The sequence below is a fragment of the Ovis canadensis genome, chromosome 22 (assembly GCF_042477335.2).
Source record: "Ovis canadensis isolate MfBH-ARS-UI-01 breed Bighorn chromosome 22, ARS-UI_OviCan_v2, whole genome shotgun sequence".
Lineage (NCBI taxonomy): Eukaryota > Metazoa > Chordata > Mammalia > Artiodactyla > Bovidae > Ovis > Ovis canadensis.
The window spans coordinates 58615178-58636639 of record NC_091266.1 but is presented as its reverse complement, the minus strand read 5'-3'; the positions used below and the strand labels follow the sequence as shown (position 1 = coordinate 58636639).

The 21462-nt window shown below is 54.2% G+C and overlaps 1 protein-coding gene across 2 annotated transcripts in view; it reads right to left on the bottom strand.

Moving 5' to 3' along the window:
• The window catches only part of GPR26 (G protein-coupled receptor 26), a 29671-nt gene extending 9149 nt beyond the window's left edge, over positions 1 to 20522 (bottom strand). Inside the window, exons 1-2 of one of the 2 annotated variants that reach the window (XM_069566888.1) lie at positions 19791 to 20522; positions 8544 to 8657 (exon numbers count right to left, since the gene is read on the bottom strand). In XM_069566888.1, the coding sequence (XP_069422989.1) occupies positions 8544 to 8657; positions 19791 to 20458 (782 nt within the window). In that variant the 5' untranslated portion in view covers positions 20459 to 20522. The remainder of the gene's footprint in view (positions 1 to 8543; positions 8658 to 19790) is intronic. The other variant, XM_069566890.1, reaches the window with a different exon arrangement.
• Positions 20523 to 21462: the final 940 nt, after the last annotated feature.

Genomic DNA, 21462 nt, shown 5'->3' with positions numbered 1-21462 from the left:
TGGGTGTTTATCTGACTCAAGGTGACCCAGAGCAGACACCCGTGGTCCTGGCCTACCTGCCTGTCCCCACCTCTGGACACCCTTTGCTCTGTATTTGTTCCGGGGGACCCCTCCAGGGAGCATCTCCCCTTTCTGGGTACAAGGCCCTCTGATCCGGGTCCCAGGGAGGTCTCTGGGCTGGCTCTCATAGCAGAGTGCTGACAGTCGGGAAGCCGCCCCCTTGGACTTCACCCACAGGGCCCTCACACCCCACCTGGCAGCCTGGCCACCCTGGTCCCGGGAGGAGGATGGAGGTACCCTTGCCAGGACTCCTGGGCAGACTCCAACCTCCCCCTCCAAGAGAAACCAGTGTCTCAGCTCTGCTCGATGATGGGAATCTGCAAAGAAACTAAATTCTGGGGGAGAGAAGACCAGTAACACCAGTAATCCCAGACCCAGCTCCTCTTCTGGGTCCTCAGAGGCTCGGGGCTTTGCCAGCCACTTTCACAAACATGGTCTCAAGTTCCCCTGGCAGTGTCCCTTGCCCTTCACATGACAGGGCAAGACCTGAGGCAGAGTGACAGGCTGAGGCCACATGGCCTGGGAGTGGGGGGGTGGGTCTGAACCCTGGACTGTGGGTGCCAGGCAGCACCTCCCAGCTCCTTGAGTCAGTTCTAGGGTGCAGAAAAGGCCTTCCCTTTCAACCCTCGGATTTAAAGTGGTAAATTGGTGCCCCCTCTTCACACTTCCCTGATATCATCTCTCCCCCCCACACCCTCACACATACATTCACACACACACACACACACATTCACACATGCACACACACGCACATGCTATGCACCAAGTGCAACACGGGCCACAGAACATCCTTTGGGAAGCAAGCCCGATGTCTTCTCAAGACTTCTGGAGAATCTGGTCTGTGTTTGAAGATATGTAGGTAACAAGCTGGGCTTCCTTGGTGGCTCAGCTGGTAAAGAATCTGCCTGCAATGCAGGAGATCCAATCCCTAGGTGGGGAAGATCCCCTGGAGAAGGAAATGGCAACCCACTCCAGTACTCTTACCTGGGAAATCCCATGGACAGAGGAGCTTGGTAGGGTATGCTCTAAGGGGTCGGAAAACAGCTGGACACCACTAAACAACAAGCTGAGCTTCAAATGTTCATGAGCCATTAGCATGGAAAAGGCCTTTGATTAATAGAATATTAACACTGGGCATATTAAAGCCCTCTGCTGTCATAATCCCATGATTCTGAAAAGCCATAGTAGTGCTGCTGTCGGATCCACAAAGGCCTCGAAGCCCCACTCTGATGATCTGAGATAGTCATAATTACTTGTACGCATATATCGCTGGGGAGACAACAGCCTTACAAATGCTTCTACGAAGTGCATTTTAATTCGGAAAACTGTAATTCGAGCTTCTGGATGAGAATCTGTTGCAGATCCTCACACCCTGCTCACACACTCTGCAGAAAGCCAGACTTGACCCACTAGGGCTTTTGGTGTAAGTGTGTGAATAGAAGGCAGTGACCCCTATTAAGAGTGAGGGTCGGGGGGACTTCCCTGGTGGTCCAATGGTTAAGAATCTGCCTTCCACTGCAAGGGACATGGATTTGATCCCTGGCCAGGGAACTAAGATCCCACATGCCATGCCTGAAGATCCCATGCCACGCCAGGGCAACTAGGCCCACGTGCTGCAACTATCGAGCCTACGTATTGCAACTCGAGCCCATACCCTGCAACAGAAGACCCCGTGCGCCACGACTAAGGCCCAGCGCAGCCAAACAGACACAAAGAGTGAGGGTGGCGGTTTCCAGCACATTCCTCTGTCATCTGACATGCCCCAAGATGCAGGCGCAAGGGGCTTTTGGGTTGGTTGGTACAATGCGGGAATCTGAGAGGTAAGGATGCATCGTCAGCGCTGGGCCACCTGCATCTGCTGATGACTCCAGCTGCCGGTAGTGACGACCTCTGGGCCCGACTCCAGGTCCGCACAAGCGGCTGTCAGTCTGGTGGGAGGTCAGAGATGACTGCATGCAAACACTGCTGCTTCTAGTGAAAGGACTCACTCACCTACCTGCTTTAACCCACAGGATACTATGCTTAGGATCATGCCAAGAGGCCTGGGCCTAGGAAGTTGGATCAAAAGCCTGCAGACAAACATGTCTGTATTTTCAGCACCTGGTCCTCAGGCTTTGGAGATGTAACATGGTCACAGGGCTAAATTTTTGCCAACAGGCCTGGTGCTGGCCTTGAACCCTTGGATCTGCCTGTCACTACTGCTATGGCCATGGGCCACTCATCTCACCTTGCTGACCCTCCGTAAATGGGGATTCTAGCACTCACCTTGAAGGAGAGCTGTAGAGGGTACAATCAGGCAGGTATTGGTATATCATGGCTACATTATAGGTGTTGAACAAGTGATAGGCATGGTTATAAAGGGCCTTCCCAGGTGACGCTAATGGTAAAGAAACTGCCTGTCAATGCAGGAGACATAGTAGACGAGGGTTTGGTAACTGGATCGAGAAGATCCCCTGGAAAAGGAGACGGAACCCACTCCGGTATTCTTGCCTGGGGAGTCCCATGGACAGAGGAGCCTGGAGGGCTACAATCCATAGGGTCACAAAGAGACACGACTGAAGCAACTTAGCACACGTGCATGGTTATAGAGACTCCACATCCTCCAATAAGGGAAGTCTGAGAATCTATTTGAAGACTTGAGTGGTTCTTAACCCAAGAATGGTGCTTCCTGATCTGAGACAGTTATCAGGCAGATGTGAACAGATTGGGGATAAGGAGAAGGGACCCCCCCCCCCGCCCCCGCCAGCTGGACCTTCCTGATCAGCTCAAATCGGGGGCAGATGTCATACATAGCACAAGCCCCTTCTCTTTCTTGATGTTGTGATTCTGCTAGCTCCCAGTGTTTCCCATGGCTGATCTAACATCAGCCCACAGGTTTGCACATGTCTCCACCTATAAGATCGGAGGGGGAGAAGAGCAAGGCAGGCTGCTTAGATGGAGTTTGTCCTTGTGGAGATACCGGAAATAGTGGTATCTGTATTAATGGCTCAATGAGGGGTTTAAGCACCACTCGAGCAACTTGACCTTAATCATCGCAGAAGCTGCAGCTTTGTGGTTCTGAGTGGGTCATGGCACCAAGCGTCTTCCTATATCCTCTGGGAGGAAGGAAAAGCCTCCATGCGGGGCAAGGGGACCCACGGGTGGGCTTTGGCTCCAGGCAGACCCTGGCAGGAACCCTGGCTGAGTCACTCACAGGATTGGCCTCCGAATCCATCTCAACAACTGTGCTGGCTTGCCACGTGCAGTGGATCCCAGCTGGCCTGCAACCAGCTCACTCTCCTTTGATGAGCGGCTGCTAGAGAAACTACCATTTCCATAACCCATGGCTCTAGGTTCTCCATGGGGAATCATCTGCAGGAAGTTAAATTCTCAGCTACATTTCAGAGCAGAGCCTGACTTCACTTCTGAGGCCAGGTAGATTAAGTCCACACTTGGAAACCAGCTTGGGAACAACAGCAGAAGAATCAACTGCCACCAAAAATATGAGTGGTCCTGATTCCGGTGCTGGGATAGTGGGGGGTACACTTTGAGGAAGGCCTTGCATGGGTTATTTTATGCATTCCTTCCTAGAGTCTGACTTCTCCCCACAATGAGCGTGCAGTTCTCAGCCCTGACTCAGTGTACGATGGGAAAGTTTGGATCCAGCTCCTTGGAGGTGGGGGTCAGAGCAAATGCTGCCCCACCCCCATTCTAGCCCAGCTCACCTGTTTTAGCAGTTCTGCTGCCCTGGCACTGGAAGTGTAGCTCAGGTGTGACCCTGGACTTACCCAGCACACAGCTGGAGGGCAGAAGGTCCCTCGCACGCGATGAGCAAGTTCACACATGCCCCCCTGCCGGGGTGTGCCTGGAGCCCCTGCTACCACAAAGACTAGGCCCCTCGTGGGAATCTCTTCTGTCCTCAGTCATGGAAGGGGCGTGGGGGTGGGGCGTGGGGTAGGGCGTGGGCAGGGGAAGGTGGTTCCAAGACGGGTGTCATCTCAAGAGGCTTAGCCACGAGGATCTGCCGGCCACAAAGTGCCTGCCTGCCACTCTGCGCTGGGACCTGACGTCCCCTCATTCAGACCCTCGAGGACTCTTGCCTCGATGCACTTGACCCACAGAGGAAGCCATTGATTTGGCCACTGCTCATTCTTGCCCGTCTAGACGAGCAGCGCCGAGCAGGGCGCTGGACAGGGGAGGAGGCATTCTTAGCACTCTGGCAGTGCGGCCAGAAGGACCATCTCAGGAACCAAGGTGTTCCTGCTCAGAAAAGAACAATCTAGAGGTCAAGGGGATGAGGGAGCTGGGAGTAAGAACACGGGCACGCCTGGACCCCAGATTCTCTGACTAGAGGCCAGCACTGTCCAACAGAACCAGAAGGTGAGCCCCGGGCGTGAAAAAAAACATGTGAAGTTCTGTTAACTTCAAATCTTATTTAATTCTATATATCCAAAATAGCACCATTTCATCATGGAATTTATATGAAAAGTTTTAACTATACTTATATCAGTGGTTTAGTACCTGGTCGTGTCCGACTCTGGCTACCCTGTGGATTGTAGCCCACCAGGGGATTTTTCAGGCAAGAATACTGAAGTGGGCTGCCATTTCTTTCTCCAGGGGATCTTCCCAGCCCAGGGACAGAACCTGTGTATCCTGCATTGCAGTCAGATTCTTGACTGCTGAGCCACCAGGAATCTCATATATACACACATATATGTGTATGTATGTACATATATGTATGTGTGTGTGCAGTCGTGCTAAGTCTTGGAAACCCAGCATGCATGGCATACCTACGGCACATCTCAGTTTGGACAAGTCATGTTCAAGTATTTCAGTGGGACCGGTGGCTGGTGGCTCCCCTGTGGAGCTCTAGACCTGGCCCACGCTGTCCCTTCTGCTAGGATTGCCCCCTGTGTAGCCACGCCCACTTCACTCGCTCCTGCCTCAGAAGTCTGAGACGTTTCCCATCAGATGCCCCGTCACGGGGCTCCATCCACGTGGGAGGGCCGGATCTACAGGGTCACGCCCCCCTCACAGGAGGTCTCCTGCAGAGAGAGGGAGGCCACGCCTCCCCTGCCGGTGTCCTTCAGGCTCTGCACAGAGAATGTGCTGGGTAAACACGTGTCAAAGTGAAATGACGGGATGTTTGCATGTTTTGACTTTGCCAGTGGTCATGTATGGATGTGAGAGTTGGACCATAAAGAAAGCTGAGCGCCAAAGAATTGATGCTTTTGAACTGTGGTGTTGGAGAAGATGCTTGAGAGTCCCTTGAACTGCAAGGAGATCCAATCAGTCCATCCTAAAGGAAATCAGTCCTGAATATTCATTGGAAGGACTGATGCTGAAGCTGAAACTCCAATACTTTCAGCCTTTCCACCTGATGCGAAGAGCTGACTCATTGTAAAAGACCCTCATGCTTGGAAAGATGGAAGGCAGGAGGAGAAGGGGATGACAGAGGATGAGATGGTTGGATGGCATCACCGACTCTATGAGTTTGCGTAAACTCTGGGAGTTGGTGATGGACAGGGAAACCTGGTGTGCTGCGGTTCATGGGGTCGCAGAGAGTCAGATGCGACTGAGCTAACCTTGCATGTTTTCTGAGCTTGGTTTAGGATGGTTCCTTTGCACACACAGGAAAGTCAAGGCAGTGGCTGGATGGGGTGGTGGCAGTGGGGGTGGGGGAGGGTTTCGCAGAGGTTTCCTAAGCATCTCTTTTCCTCCCCCTGTAAGTTGCCATCTGTCCCCACAAAAGATGAACAGTTTTATGAGTGTTTTTTAAAAGTCCAAATGCACCATGTCCATTTGGAGAGAACATATTGAGTTGTGAACCGACCGTCAATTTCACTGAAACAGTTTTTTTTTTTTTTTTTCTGGGCACCATTAGAGGGAAGCAAGCTATAATCAGAAAAAAGGAAAATTTTGTGGGGAAATGTGATTAAGCCAGGGAAAAATCCAATAGCTTAAATTTGGAGCTGAATTACCTATTGTCCTCTGAGGGTTCAAGTTCACCTCATTAGCCCATAAGTCCCCTTTACTGTGGGAGCTAAGAGAAGGGGTGTCCGCTTGCCCTCCTTTCCTGATTCATCTCTCTCCCCTCTATCTAGGCCCCTTTAGCTCACACACCAGCCAGTCCCAGGCCAGGCACCGTGGCTGGTGCGGTACGTAAGGGAGGGAGGGTGGATGCGTCCAGACCAAGCCCATGACACACACACGCTCCCCGGACTTGAAGCCCTTAAACGCTTACAACAACCCTAAGGGGCAGGCACTGCTCACTCTTCTGGGTTATAGACGACAGGTTGGAAGCTCAGAGAGGCAGTATCACTGGCCCAAGGTCACACAGCAAGCAGAAAGCAAAGGAGCTGCAGTTTGAACTCCAGAGCCCAGGCTGACAAACTCTGCAGCCCACCCTCAGAGAGCAACTGAAACCCACTCTCCTGTTTCTGTCTGGGCTTCCTGTCCCACAGAAACCGCATCTCTGCAAGTTCTGATGTCCTGGCTAGGCATGGCAGACCTACACCGGGGCTCCCACCCAGGGGTCGTTCTGGTCCCCAGGTTGCCTAGATCTGTCAGTGTCTGGGGACATTTCTAGTTGTCAAAAGTGGGGAGTGGGAGGGAAGAGGTGCTGCTGGTGAGCAGTGTTAGAAGACAGAGGGGCTGCCAACATCTCACGATGCACAGGACACCCCCACCCACAGCACAGACTGTCAGGAGGGCTGAGGTCTCGTGGGTAGTTCTAGAAGGTAGAACTGATGGATCTGCTCTGCTCAGGACAGACTCATACAGAGATCTGCAGACAGCCTAACACCCTGCGTTTAAAGTGAGAGGTAAGCCCACCAGCCTTCCCCCAGACGGCGTGGCTACCACAGGAAACGACAGTGAGAGATGCTCTGGGCTTGTGCTGTCTGGAGAAGAGAAGACAGGTGCTGCTGAAGGGGAGACCGGCTCACTGCCCATCAGCAGGGCCCCCGGGACAGACGTCCTCCTGGACTGCAGAAAGCAGGATTGGGAGCATGGGTGGAACTATGGGCAGCCAGGCTTCAGCTCAGTGTGAGGAGGGACAGGGAGAGACAGAGGGGCTTGGGCACAGTGAGCCTCTCCTCCCTGGAGGGCCACCCCTCTCTGGAGGATGGTGAGGCAGGGCATCCTTTCCAGGTCCTGGACACCTGAGGATGCAGGAAGGTGCTGGGGGATAATGAGGGTGCTGAGGGATACTGCGGGATGTTGAGGGATGTTGGGGGATACTGGGGATGCTGAGAGATGCTGAGGGATGCTGAGGGATGCTAGGGGATGCTGAGGGATGCTGAGAGATGCTGGGGGATGCAGGAGGATGCTTGGGGATGCTGGGGGATGATGAAGGATTCTAGGGATGCTGGGGGATGAGGGATGCTGGGGGATACTGAACATGCTGAGAGATGCTGGGGGATGCTGAGGGATGCTGGGAGATGCAGGAGGATGCTGGGGGATGCTGAGAAATATTGGAGAATATGGGTGCTGAGGGATGCTGGTGGATGCTGAGGATGCTGAGAGATACTGGGGGTGCAAGTGGATACCGAGGGATTCTGGGGATGCTGAAGGGAGGCTGAGGGTTGCTGGGGGATGGGCCATATGCTCTCTATTTCACACACACACACACACACACACACACACACACACACGCACACAAAACCCTGCACAGCTTCTACTTCCCAGGCTCAACATCCACTTTCCAATAGAATATCAAAATCCTTTCTGTCAAAATCCTTTCTGTTTTCATCTGCCCAAATAGTTAAGTCATTCTGGATACAAATTTGTGTCTGCAGGGGTGTTTCCTCTCCAGTGAGCAAAACTGAGTGGTTCATACTTTTTTTTTTTTTCTGGTTACAACATGTAAGGAAAGTTCTGTAGTTGGAGGAGGTTGGCTTCTGGAATGTACAGCCCTGAGGCCATTGTACTGCAACCTTGGCTGGCATGGGGGATGGGGACAGGGAGAGAACGTGACAAGCCACAATGCCTGGACTCACAGCGGCAGATCCTGGAGCCGTGGATGAGTGGGCCCGTCTGGCTGGGCATGGAGCATGCTCCCTGCGCCCTGGGCAGGTGGCACCTGCTGATCATGGTGTCTGGGCCGGGGATTCCAGGCGGGGCTCTCCAGCACTCGATGGGCAGCAAGAACCCACGCCCTGCAGCCTGCTCTCCCCTATCTCTCCTCCCTTGTCTCCTCCTTTAGAGCTTCCTGGGTTTGGGGACTGAATATTAGAATGATGTGCTTTGCAATCAAGTGGGGAGTCTCACCACCTTTCAGTCCTAAGTTTAATCCAGAAGAATCTGAGGCTGAAAAGCAAAAGCATATGGCCTCCTTCTCCCTCATCTGTCAAGTTCTTTCTCATCCTCCGATCCACCCTCTGGAAAACACGTGGCCAAGCGAGGCCCGCCATGGCTTAAGGCCACGTGGGCCGGCACGGCTCTCTGGAGCCCCGCACCCCACCCCACCTGCCCCAAGCTCTGGGCCCACCGGCCCAGCTCACCTGGTGATCACGTAGGGTGCAAAGCACACGAGGAAGGTGCCTATGAAGGTGCTGATCTTCTTGGTGGCTCGCTGCCGCCGCCTCTTCTGCTCCTCCAGACAGCGTTCCCGCACACTGCGCACAAGAGAGGGAGGAGGTGAGTCACGGGGCGGGCCGGCCAGTCACAGGGACTCACTATCGTGCATGCAGGTGGTGGCTGCGAGAGCAGGAACTTGGCCATGCAGCCAGAGAGACCCGAGCTCAACTAGGCCGTAAGCACGTGACCTGGGGTACTTTGTCTGACATCACTGGGTCATCATCTGTAAAATATGGAGAGTAATACAACAAAACTCTGCACACAGGGGCAAGAGGAGGGTGGACCAACTGGGAGATTAGGACTGACGTATACACTGAAGTGAAAGTGAAGTGGCTCAAAGTCCGGCTCTTTGCAACCCTGTGTACTGTAGCCTACCAGGCTCCTCCGTCCATGGGATTCTCCAGGCAAGAATACTGGAGTGGGTTGCCATTTCCTTCTCCAGGGAATCTTCGCGACCCAGGGATCGAACCCAGGTCTGCCGCCTTGTAGGCAGATGCTTTACCATCTGAGCCATCATGGACTTCCATACAGGGAAGTCCATGTATACACTATCATGTGCAACACAGATAAGCTAGTGGGAAGCTTCTGTACAACAGGGGTACCTCAGCTTGGTGCTCTGTGATGACCTAGAGGGCGAGATGGGGGGTGGGGTGGGAGGGAGGCACCGGAGGGAGGGGATTTATGTACGCATATAGCTGATTCACTCCGTTGTACAACAGAAATTGACACAACATTGTAAAGCAATTGTTCTCCAATTAAAAAAAAGAAATGACATAGAATAAAGTGCTGCAAAAGGCTGCTTTGAGAATTAAATGCCTGAAGCATACAAAGCAATTAGCACAGTGCCCAAGCAACTGCAAATAAACACACTCCCTAGGTAGTGTCTCTAGTTCTTGCCTTTACCTTACCTAATTCTTATCTCTAATTCTTTATCTTTTGATCCTGCTGGGTGCTACTTGTCCTGCCTTACAATGAAGACCCTGAGTTCACTGAGGCCAAATGATTTGCTCAGCTGGTAAGCGGTTGCAGAATTTGAACGCATGTCTGGGTGACTGGAGGCAGGTACCCTCCAGCTGCGGCAGCCCGGACTCTGTGTGCATTGTGGCCCGGGCTTCCTTTCCTCCACACCTTCAGCCCTATTTCTTCCACCCCAAAGCCCCAGCCAGCCCAGGGCTACAGACATCACATTATCAGGTGACTGAAACTCCAGTACTTTGGCCACCTCATGCGAAGAGTTGACTCACTGGAAAAGACTTTGATGCTGGGAGGGATTGGGGGCAGGAGGAGAAGGGCACGACCGAGGATGAAATGGCTGGATGGCATCACTGACTCAATGGACACGAGTCTGAGTGAACTCCGGGAGTTGGTGATGGACAGGGAGGCCTGGCGTGCTGCGATTCATGGGGTCACAAAGAGTCAGACACGACTGAGTGACTGAACTGAACTGGTGTTTGAAGAACTTAGTTGATTCCTTCAGAGATGAAGCTTGGTGAAGCTACAGAACCATTAAGTCCCTGGAGAATCGGGGACACAGCTTTGAGGATGCCCACCTGCACCTCTAACTACACCCTGTTCCTGACTCCGCTCTGCTCCCTGCCTTTCGAGAACTGCCATCTCAGGCCGGCTGGGAGCAGCGGTTCTTGCAACCCCTTTCCTGCAGCCTCAGCAAAATGAATAAGCAACATCTGAGCTGTCCATCTCCACAAGCGAGGCGTCACGTCCTCCAGATCACAGGACCCAACGTGGCCATGTGTTCCTACTGTTTACTTATATTTTTTGACAATTAAAAATATATTGATTTATTTTAATTGGAGGATAATTACAATATTGTGATGGCTTCTGCCATACATTAGTATGAATAGGCCACAGGCATATATTAAAATAAATGACATGATTGCAGAAATGAACAGGGAGGAAGACTGTGGACAGAGTCATCCAGGAGTGAAGGTAACTTGGCAGAAGTCAGGCAGGGCTGCAGAGTGCGTGCACGCGTGCATGTTCCGTCTCTCAGTTGTGTCTGACTCTTTGCGGCCCCACGGACTGTAGCCACCAGACTCCTCTGTCCATGGGATACTTCAGGCAAGAATACTGGAGTGGGGTGCCATTTTCTTCTCCAGGGGATCTTCCCAACCCAGGTCTCTTGTGTCTCCTGCATTGGCAAGCTGGTTCTTTACCACTAGCGCCACCTGGCAATCCCAGACCAAGCTCTGGTGAAGATGAAGTTGCTCAGTCGTGTCCGACTCTTTGCAACCCTGTGGACTGTAGCCTACCAGGCTCCTCCGTCCATGGGATTCTCCAGGCAAGAGTACTGGAGTGGGATGCCATTTCCTTCTCCAAGGAATCTTCCCGACCCAGGGATCAAACCCAAGTCTCCCGCATTGGAGGCAGACGCTTTAACCTCTGAGCCACCAGGGAAGCGGGACACGGAATTTTTTGCCCAAACACCCTGGTCCTGCTTCCAGAAGGTGTGCAGGCATCATCCTTGGGCCCCTCCTCCTAAGGGTGGACTGTGCCACCTCTGTGCTCGGCTGGAGACCAGAGACATGACATCTGTGAGCGACATGTGGACGCAGATCCTGCAGTGTCCACCTTGTACACCGGAGGCCCCTTTCTGTGCTGGGGGAGCCAGGCTGGGAGACGAGGCATGCGGGCTGTGTGCACAAGGCCAGTTCTGCTCTCCCCGCCGCGTCCGAGGAGCCTGAGAACCCTCAGCTTGAACCCAGTCTTGCAAAGCCTTCCAGACTGAACTTGCATTGCCTGTGTCTCCTGCATTGGCAAGAAGATTCTTTACGACTGAGCCTCCTGGGAAGCCAGGCTGCAGTGACCTGACACCAAACTGGGTCAGTCTGTTCAATGAAAGCCAGGAGTGGGGAGGACGTTCATGAGCCAGGCTCGTGAGCAGCATGGGTGCAAAGGCAGCCTCCCCTTCCCTCCACAAGAACCAACATTCTACTAATTAATCACAGCTCTTCTTTGTCAGATTTCTGATCACAGATGGACAATTCCATGTTAGTTTGGACTGGTCCCCTAAAATTCCTGCAGAATTTTTTTCCCTCCCTTGACTGTATCCTTCCAGGAATTTAGAAAGTTGAGAACTGGAGTCTGGCCCAGTACAGACAGATTTCATACTGGCTGAAATGTATTACTCATGACTAACATCATGAATTAATTTCTAATCACTCATATCAATAGCCACCCACATTTCTTGATTTCTTAATTTAATATATACACCACTTTAGATATTCTGATAGGGGTTCATTTGCATTCATTGATTTGATACATCTCTGTAAGATAGTAAGTTACTCAGTCGTGTCTGACTCTTTGCGACCCCATGGACTGCAGCCCACCAGGCTCCTCCACCCTTGGAATTTTCTAGGCAAGAGTACTGGAGTCGGTTGCCATTTCCTTCTCCAGGGGGTCTTCCCGAACTAGGGATCGAACCCAGGTCTCCTGCATTGCGGGCAGACACTTTACCATCTGAACCACCAGGGAATCCCAATCCTATAAGATTAGGACTGATAAAACTGTAATCTCCACTTTTTCAGATGAGACAGAGGCACAGAGAAGTTAAGTAACTTGCTCAAGTTCGCACAATGATTGGGAGGAGGGCGGCAGTAGGGTGACCAACTGGCCCCGGGCAATCAGGACTGTCCCAGGTTTAGTACTGAAAGTCCTGCAGCCTGGATGGTTTACACAGGACTGTCCAGTTTTCAGACCGAGGATCCCACATCTGAGGACCACTCTCCGTCTCGGGCAACCCAGGATGGTTGGTCTCCCTACGTGATAGCCGTAGTTGAACCCAGGTCATCTGACTCTGAATGTCACCTGCCAACTCCCTGGGGTCATTACACTTCCCTGGGGGGGGGGTGTACGTCACCTCATTCAGAAAATCTGAAGCATACAACCAAGAAGGCAGAGAACAGAAGAACAATTTTGCCTAAAGTCTACGTGATAGCCGTAGTTGAACCCAGGTCATCTGACTCTGAATGTCACCTGCCAACTCCCTGGGGTCATTACACTTCCCTGGGGGTGTGTGTACGTCACCTCATTCAGAAAATCTGAAGCATACAACCAAGAAGGCAGAGAACAGAAGAGCAATTTTGCCTAAAGTCACACAGCAAGAGTCATCGTAAATCTTTTCACTTTCCATTTACACCTGGGTGTCTGTAGCATCTTCTTACAAAGACCTCTGGCTCTTGTGACTTGTGCAGATACAAGTGGGCATGGAGAGAAGGCACGGGTCCCCACCCTGGACATCTGGGTGCAGTGAGGCGATCAGCCCGTCTTGGTTTGCCTGAGACGGTCTTGATTTTCAGGCTCAAAGTCACACATCCTGGGAGCCCTCACAGTCCCAGGCAAATCAGAGTAACAGTCACCCTTGCGGCGTGTCTGGTACATTCTTTACAACACCGCTTGTTTTAATAATGAAATCCGTCAATCAAAACTCTCAGTACGATCAGCATAGGAATCGCAGGAGGTGTGGGGCGTGAGCTGGGAGTCCCGAGTCATCACAGTACACTCACCCACTGGAAGGAGCATAGGATTCTGGACATCTCCTTGAACGTGAGGATCAAAGTCATTCGGTAAATGACTCATCAAGGGGCACCAGAGAAGCTGGTGGTGACACTGGAAGCTGGCCCTCTTCCGGGGTGTGACCTCCAACCATATTTTCCATTTCTCTGACATTGTAGAGTAACCCTGATCAGCGAGCAAGCTCTGGCCATGTGTCCTAGTCCCAGCTGTGCCCTCACAGCTGTGTGGCCTCAGGGAAGTCACTCAACCTCTCTGAGTCCAGTTCCTCATTTATCGGAGGTGGATTTCACAGTTAGGCCTATAGCTAGAGCATCCACTTAGCAGAGACAGAAGGGACTCACCTGCTACCCAACTCTGGAGGAGGGAGAAGCTTCCTCTGCCCCCCAACCCCACCCCTGAGGGGGCACTTGGGTTCCTGCTGAGGGTCTGAGGACCCAACTGTCTCCCCAAGAGCAGCATCTCTTCCTCCCACCACAGCAGACAATCCTGCCCCTGAGCCTTGAGGAATATTTAAAGACAGACATTCATTAAAGCTTTGAAGGTCCTCAGAAGGATAAACAGAAACATCTCAGGGACTCTCCGAGGAATAAAACAGACCCTTCAGAGGCTAGCGTGATCAAGGTCACTCTTCATTGTAAAAACCTGTGGGGAATTTATTTTATCTGTTCCTGCAAAGCTTTGTACAGGAGAGAAAGATTAAACAGCAGGCACTCCGCAGACACATTCCTTTTCTGGGTTCCCACACTACGAAGCTCAACATCTTGTACCCAGAAAAACGTAACAAGAGTATGCCATTTGAATTAATGAACAACCCTTAAGAAAATTAATACTCAATCATTTTAAAGTGACCTTATCAAAAGAGATGATAGTAGAAGTCTGCTCTAGCACAGATTTTTTTAAAGCTGAGAGTTCAGAATCTTGAGCCTTTCAGACAAAGCAAGGCTTATCAATAGAATGTCAAGCTGTGAACCCTTCCATGGCCGAGAGTCCTCTCTGGTTGATACTGAGTGGTCAGCACACAAGCAGCGCCAGAGCCAGACCTCTGGGCTTAAGTCTATGCTTCTTGTACTGACCTGTTGTGCGGCTTTAGGCAAGTTACACAGCTCTTTGTGCATCAGCCTCTTCATTTCTAAAATGGGGACAATGCAAGTACCTGTGTGGCAGGATCCTATTGAGTGTAACTAAGTAAACAGCCTGGAAGGAGCTAAGACAGTGCTTGCTCAGTCAGAGCTCATTCAGTGTGGATCCTAAGTATTATTCATTCAGTATATATCTATGAAACAATGACTATGGCCCAGCACTACCTTGAACCCCCAAACTCCCTCCCACTGCAAAATTTCTCTTTCTATATTTATGAGAGAGAGCACATAGCGATTAGCGACTGTTGCCAGATAAGATCTGAGCTTGAGTCTGGGCTCCCATGCGGTGCAGAGGCTGAGAGGCCAGAAGCTGTCTTGGCCAAGTTCATTGGCCCAGAGTGCAAGCGCAGTGCCAGTGTGTATGTGCGTGTGTGTGTGTGTGTGTGTGTTGGGTAGGGCGGGGCGGGGGAGGGGGCGCAGTTGGTTCCAAAGGCTGTGACAAGACACAGCATTCCCTTGAGCCAAAAGGAGATGGGCTCTCCTGGTGACATGTGGGGTCAAAGACATGTTCCCCAGGAGGCTTCAGGAACGGGGCAGAGGGATGGATTATCCTGGGGATATCTGAAAAGTCAGTACATGAGGTGACTGTGGCTAAAACATGTGGGGTGTGGGTCCTGACTGACGCCCAGAGGACAGTAGCTGGCCCAGGACTCAGAGAGACATCGGGATTTGCCTTCCGGCTTTTAGGAAAATGAAACAAAAGGCCAGGAAACAGGTTGACTGACGGTGGAGAAAAGCCTCGAGTTTGGGGTCAGGACTGGTGTGAGCAGTCCTGCCCTGAGACCTGAAAAGTGGGGGCCTGTCCTGGGCCCTGGATACTGAGGGACCCAGGCCTGCCCAGGAAGTGAGGAGTTCAGGGCTAAGGGGATGGGCACACTCAGAACCCACATGCTCCATCCTAGACCAAGCTCTGTGTGTGTGTGTGTGTGTGTGTGTGTGTACGTGCTAAGTCACTTCAGTCATGCCCCACTATTTGCAACTCTGTGGACAGTAACCCACCAGACTCCTCTGTCCATGAGATTCTCCAGGCAATTATACTGGGGTGGGTTGCCATGCCCTCCTCCAGGGGATCTTCCCAACCCAGGGATCGAACCCAAGTCTCTTGTGTCTCCTGCATGGGCAAATTGGTTCTTTACCACTAGTGCCACCTGGCAAGCCCAGACCAAGCTCTAGGGACATGGAATTTTTTGCCCAAACGCCCTGGTCCTGCTTCCAGAAGGTGTGCAGGCATCATCCTTGGGCCCCTCCTCCTAAGGGTGGACTGTGCCACCTCTGTGCTCGGCTGGAGACCAGAGACATGACATCTGTGAGCGACATGTGGACGCAGATCCTGCAGTGTCCACCTTGTACACCGGAGGCCCCTTTCTGTGCTGGGGGAGCCAGGCTGGGAGACGAGGCAGGCGGGCTGTGTGCACAAGGCCAGTTCTGCTCTCCCCACCACGTCCGAGGAACCTGAGAACCCTCAGTTTAAACCCAGCCTTGCAAAGCGTTATAAATGCATACTTCTCAAGGCAGAAGGCTAGAATATCTTTCATTTAACAGTTTGTAAGTGCCATGGACTTGATGCTTTTGAACTGTGGTGTTGGAGAAGACTCTTGAGAGTCCCTTGGACTGCAAGGAGATCCCAGTCCATCCTAAAGGAGATCAGTCCTGAATATTTATTGGAAGGACTGATGCTGAAGCTGAAACTCTAATACTTTGGCCACCTGATGCGAAGAACTGACTCATTGGAAAAGACCCTGATGCTGGGAAAGATTGAGGGTGGGAGGAGAAGGGGATGACAGAGGATGAGATGGTTGGATGGCATCACCGACTCAATGGACATGAGTCTGAGTAAACTCCAGGAGTTGGTGATGGACAGGGAGGCCTGGGGTGCTACAGTCCATGGGGTTGCAAAGAGTCAGACACGACTGAGCAACTGAGCTGAACTGAACTGAAGTTGAATTTATTGAAATTCTCAATATTCATGTAGATGGCTTGTGAAACTCCATTTGCACTATTGCCGCATAATCCATAAAACTTGGGGGCAGACCCAGGTGGAGCCACAATCTAGATCTGTTAAATATGGCAAGTGCCCCCTCTTCCCTGAGGGCCGCAACTTCTTCATCTACAAAATCAACAGCACAGGGAAGGCCCTTCCATCTGGCTTTGCACAGTTCTGAGACCCTCTGGCTCAGCTCTCACCCTGTAGCCCTTGATCACAAGCATGCGTATGTTTCACCAAAGGTCCAGTCTGAAGTCATGAACCTGTGCCGGCGAGTGGCGCCCTCAGCTGGACGCGGAGAGCAGGGCTGCAGCATCAACACCAGGGGTCCCCATGAGGGGTCCCCAACAAGGCTCCCCGTTGGCTCCCCATCCGCGTCCCTGAGGGCACCAGCGACTGGATCTGAGTATAATCGGTTCCAAGTTGTGATCTGGGAGAACTGAAGCCAGTAGACTGACTGCTTAGAGCCCAGGTGGGTAAAAACTTAGTAATTCCCAGTTCCTTTGTGACTGCAGTAACCCGAGAGACCACTCCAAAAAGATGGGAGAAGGGAGGGTCTCTCAGGGTCCCTGATTCAACTTAGAGCTGAGAGTCCCTGACCTTGCGGTGGTGCTGAAGCAGAGGAATCCAGCCTGTCATTCTCCCTGTCAAATGCTCTGCAGGAAGAGCCAGCATCCCTCGGGAGCTTCCTGACAATGCCACCCTGGGCCTCAGGGAAAACTCAAAATTAAGTCCCAGGAGGCCAGCAGGGTGGTGGCTGTGAAGGGAATCTTCCAGTGAACAAACTCACCGTGACTTGCCACCCTGGACAAGGAAGTCTGACTTCTACTGATCGGGACTGGACTCCCCCAGCTCCTGGCACCAACTGGCCCTGGAAGCTGCCTGAAGCCTTAGTGCCAGAGGTTCGGGGGGCCTAGGGGCAGCCTCCTTCCCCGCTACCCCAGAGCTAACTGTGCCGTCTCTCACTTGTGGGGAGGATGAGTTTGGAGCCTCCAAAAAACAAGCCTGAGGATCCACTGTCCAAGAGCCAGTGCCCTCCTGTGAGGCCAGGGCTCATGCTGTCCCTCTGGGAGTGGACCCCATAGAAAAGGGCAGGCTGTGGCCACTGAAGGGACAGGGCTGTCGCGCCCGCCCACTCCTCTGCAACCTCCGACCAGCCTCCGCCAACGGGGCCTGTTGGAATCAGCAGAAGGCAATCCCCCCCCATCCCCCAGAAGCCCTTCCTCTCCCTACTGAAGGCTGCTCTTGCTCCTTGGCCCTGCAGGACCCCAGGGCTCTGGGGAGAGGGTTTCCTCCGGGCTCCCTGGGGCTCAGAAGTGACGAGCATCCCCCTGGGGGGGGGGGCGCAGAGGAGGGAAGAGAGGCCCAGAGGCCAGCAGAGCAGCTGTCTCTTCTCCTGACTCCCCCAGGAGCTCTTTCCGTGGTGTCTGACCTGGAGTTCATTAGACATCTGCAAAATTGGAGTCCACCCAGGTGGCACAGCAGTAAAGAATCTGCCTGCCAATGTAGGAGACGCTAGAGATGCAGGTTCGATCCCTGGGTTGGGAAGATTCCCCTGGAGGAGGAAACGGCAACCCACTCCAGTATTCTTGCCTGGAAAATTTCATGGACAGAGGAGCTTGGTGGGCTACAGTCCATGGGGTCACAAAGAGGTGGACATGACTGAGCAGTATCTTAAAAGGGCTGAAAAGGAACCACCGTCGTCCTGTTCTGGAAGCTGAAGGGAGAGAGGTGATGGAGTTTGTACTGGTCTAAATAAGAACTGATTCCTTTCCCAGCTGATTCCCTCCTCCCCTGTTAGGTTCTTGCCAAGTAGGCTCACTCGTTCAAGTGCCGGGAGTTCAATAACACTGCCTACAGCTTCTAGAGTGCTCCCTGTGAATGTCCTAGGGAAGACGCACCTTCTCAAGTGAGGTCCTCTCACCCCAGGGTGACGGGAAGGGGATCCTTAGGTGATACTGACCCATGCACGGCCACGTGCCACGAGGCAGGGCGAGCCTTTGTGTCGGTGCACACCTGTGGTCCGTTACACAGGCAGCTGACATACGAGCACGTAAGCCTGTGTGTGTGGAGCTCACACATTGTCATACATGGTTGACACGCCCTGATCTTTCACAATGGACATAGTGTACATGATTCTGGGAGGAAGATTCTGCAACTAGAAGCTCTGGGCCGGCATGTAATCTGGAAGGACCATCCTGAGGGGAGCAGGGAGCACAGGCTTGCATGCCCTTCTGTGTCCAGACAGCGTGATGCTCAAGGTTTTCTCTTTGTTTTTTGCTCATGCGCAAAATAATTCAGAACTGAAGGAGCCTTTGGTCAGACTGACTCCCCTCCCCTCACCTAAGAGCTTGCTTCTCCCTGGCCTGGGAGGCATTCACACCCTGAGGACAGAGTTCCCTCCCTGGCCCCTGGCCTCCCATGCACCGGTCCTCTCTGCCTGCCTCACTTTTCATGCCATCTTGATACCAAAACCGCCTTTCAAGGGTCCAGAGCATCAGGACATAAAATAGCAGAGTCTATAGAACAGGGACCCAGCAGCAGTCCCCCTCCTCCCTCCCCTCTCCTCGTAAGGAAACCAAGGTGCTCTCAGGACAGCTCAGCTGAGTCTTTGGGCCTTCTGTCCCTGAGGGGCTGGGGGGCAGGGGTAGGGGGGATGGTAAGACTTGCTGGGGTCGGGGTGGGGAGATGGAGGCACCCTAACCTGCACTGCCCACCCCGAGCTGCCTTCCTGAGAAACAGCAGTCAGGGGAGAATGGAGGTGGGTGGGCAGGTTTCACCATGGGAGTCTCGGGATGACACCCTCCCTCTGCAGGGACTCCAAGTCCAGGGGACACCAGAGGGCGCTGTCTGGGGGGCAGGAGGACCCCCCTCACCCTGCCATAGCCCTTCAGAGGCTCCTTTAAGGACCACAGAGGAAGGGGCCGCCCAGGACTCTCTCTCTCTCCCCTTCCCTCTCTCTCTTTCTATTGCACGCGCGCGCGCACACACACACACACACGAGCAGGAGACAGAAGCAGTGCCAGGCACCAGAGAAAGGAAAGAGCCGGCAGAGCGGCACGCTGCTGTCTGAAGAGCTCTGAGCAGCACCCCAAGCATCCCGGCCAGGCCCTCAGGGCCTGATGGGAGCCATGCAAAGGCCTTCAGCAGTGAACAGAGATCACTGCCTTCCCGTATATGCTGTTACTTAAAGTGAACACTACATATGCCAAAGAAGTCCGGCAAAGTCCCGATTCTCTGCGGTTTCCATCCCCAAGAGTCGTGGACTGTATACATTCATATCGCACCCACCTTTGGGGAGGTCCTACTTGGTTGATGCTCTAAGCACCTGTCTTGAGACCCACAACGTTGCCCCTTTTCTCCTACCTCAGTTTTCCAAACAGGACACAGAGGATCGGTGTTAAAGGAGCTTGCCCAAAGCTGCACGATGGAGCGTGGGGGGAGTCAAGGACCCCCTTTCCCCGACAAAGCTCCCACCCCGCTCCTCCACCGAGTGCCCCGCCCCGCGTCCTCACCTGGGGTGGATGTCCACCAGCAGCACGAGCGTCTGCATGGTGATCACGTCGATGCGCTTGCAGTGGAAGCGGGCCACCTTGAGCACCTTGCAGTACGTACAGCAGAGCACGACGAAGGAGAGCAGGAAGCTCAGCGCGTGGAAGGCGCCCGTGAAGACGGCGAAGCGCAGGCGCTCGTCCGGCCGCCGGCTGCAGAGCGTGCAGGACGCGTAGAGCTGGTGGAAGCCGAGCCAGGACAGGGCGAGCGCGGCAGCCGGGAAGGTGAGCGCGTGCAGCCACGTGTAGGCCACCATGAGCGCGGCGTCGCGGAGGCGCATCTTGGCGCGGTAGCTCAGCGGGAAGACCACGGCCACCCAGCGGTCGATGCTGAGCGCGGCCATGCTGAGCATGGAGTTGGCGGCCAGAAAGGTGTCGAGGAAGGCGGCTAAGCGGCACAGGCGGTCCCCAGCCGGCGGCCGCTGCGCCACGACGCCGGCCAGCGTGAGCGGCATGTTGACCACGGTGCACAGCAGGTTGCCGCACGTGAGGTTCAGGGTGAAGAGCGCCGGCGCCTGGCGGCGGATGTCGGCGCTGTGCAGCAGGCAGAGCAGCACCAGCGCGTTGGACAGCAGCGAGACGCCCATCGTGCCCACCAGCAGCCCCGCCAGGCCCGCGTCCCACGAGTTCATGGTGCGCGCCCGCCGCTGGCGCTCAGGGCCCGCCGCCCCGCGCCGCCATGGCGCAGCCCGCCGCCGGCTCAGCCCCTCGGCGGCCGCGCCGCCGCCCCGCGCCCCCCGGTCCCCGCCGCCATGGCTCCCCCACTCCCCCGCCCCCCGGAGAGGGCGCGCGGCCACCCCGGAGCCCGGCGCCACCTCCCGGGCAAGCGCCCGTGCACCGCCGAACCTGGAGCTTTGCGCGCCCTCGGATCCCGGGCTGCGGGCGCCGGCGGCCGCCTCTCACCCCATCCCTCCGCGCTCCGTCTCGGTCTCCGCTGCCCCTCCTGCAACCTTGCCTTCTCTGCCTCCCGTCTCTCCGCTGCTCGCTCTCCTCGCTCTTCCTCTCTGCCTTCCTCTCCACTTTCTCTCTCTCTCCCCTCTGCTGTGCTTTCTTTCTCACCCACTGCTGTTCTCTCCGTCTCTCGCACCCCTCACCAGCTTTCTCCTCCCCTCTTGTTCTTCCCTCTCCTCTCGTCTGGCTCACTCCAGAATCTGGCTGCTTCTATCACAGAAATTCCCCGCTGAGGCGCGCGAGCGCGCGCGCACACACACACCAGCCCTGAAGGCTCCGGTGCGGGGTGATTGGCTCTTGGTAGCTTCCTGTCTCCCACCCCCACTCCCCAATCCTCCCTGAATGTGTGTCAAAGACAGGCTGAGTCAAGGAAGTCTGCCCGAGAAAAGGGAGGGATGTCTGGGCACCTTCATGGCTCAGGGCTACCCATCCGAGCCCCAGCGCTAGCCTGGCCAGACGTGGACGGGGAGGTCCTGCCCCACCTGTCCCTCGGAGCCTCGCAGTGCTGAAGTTTCTCCCTCTGTGGGCTGAGCGGGGGGAGCTCTGTTGCTGAAATGGGAAGGAACACACCTCTCTCCAACCTCTGTGATCAAGGCCCTGGCCCTTGATGTCTCCCAGGGTCCCCCCAGCCTGTCCCCAGGGCAGCAGCTACACTCCTGGGGGCGCTTGGTTGACGGGGCTGTCT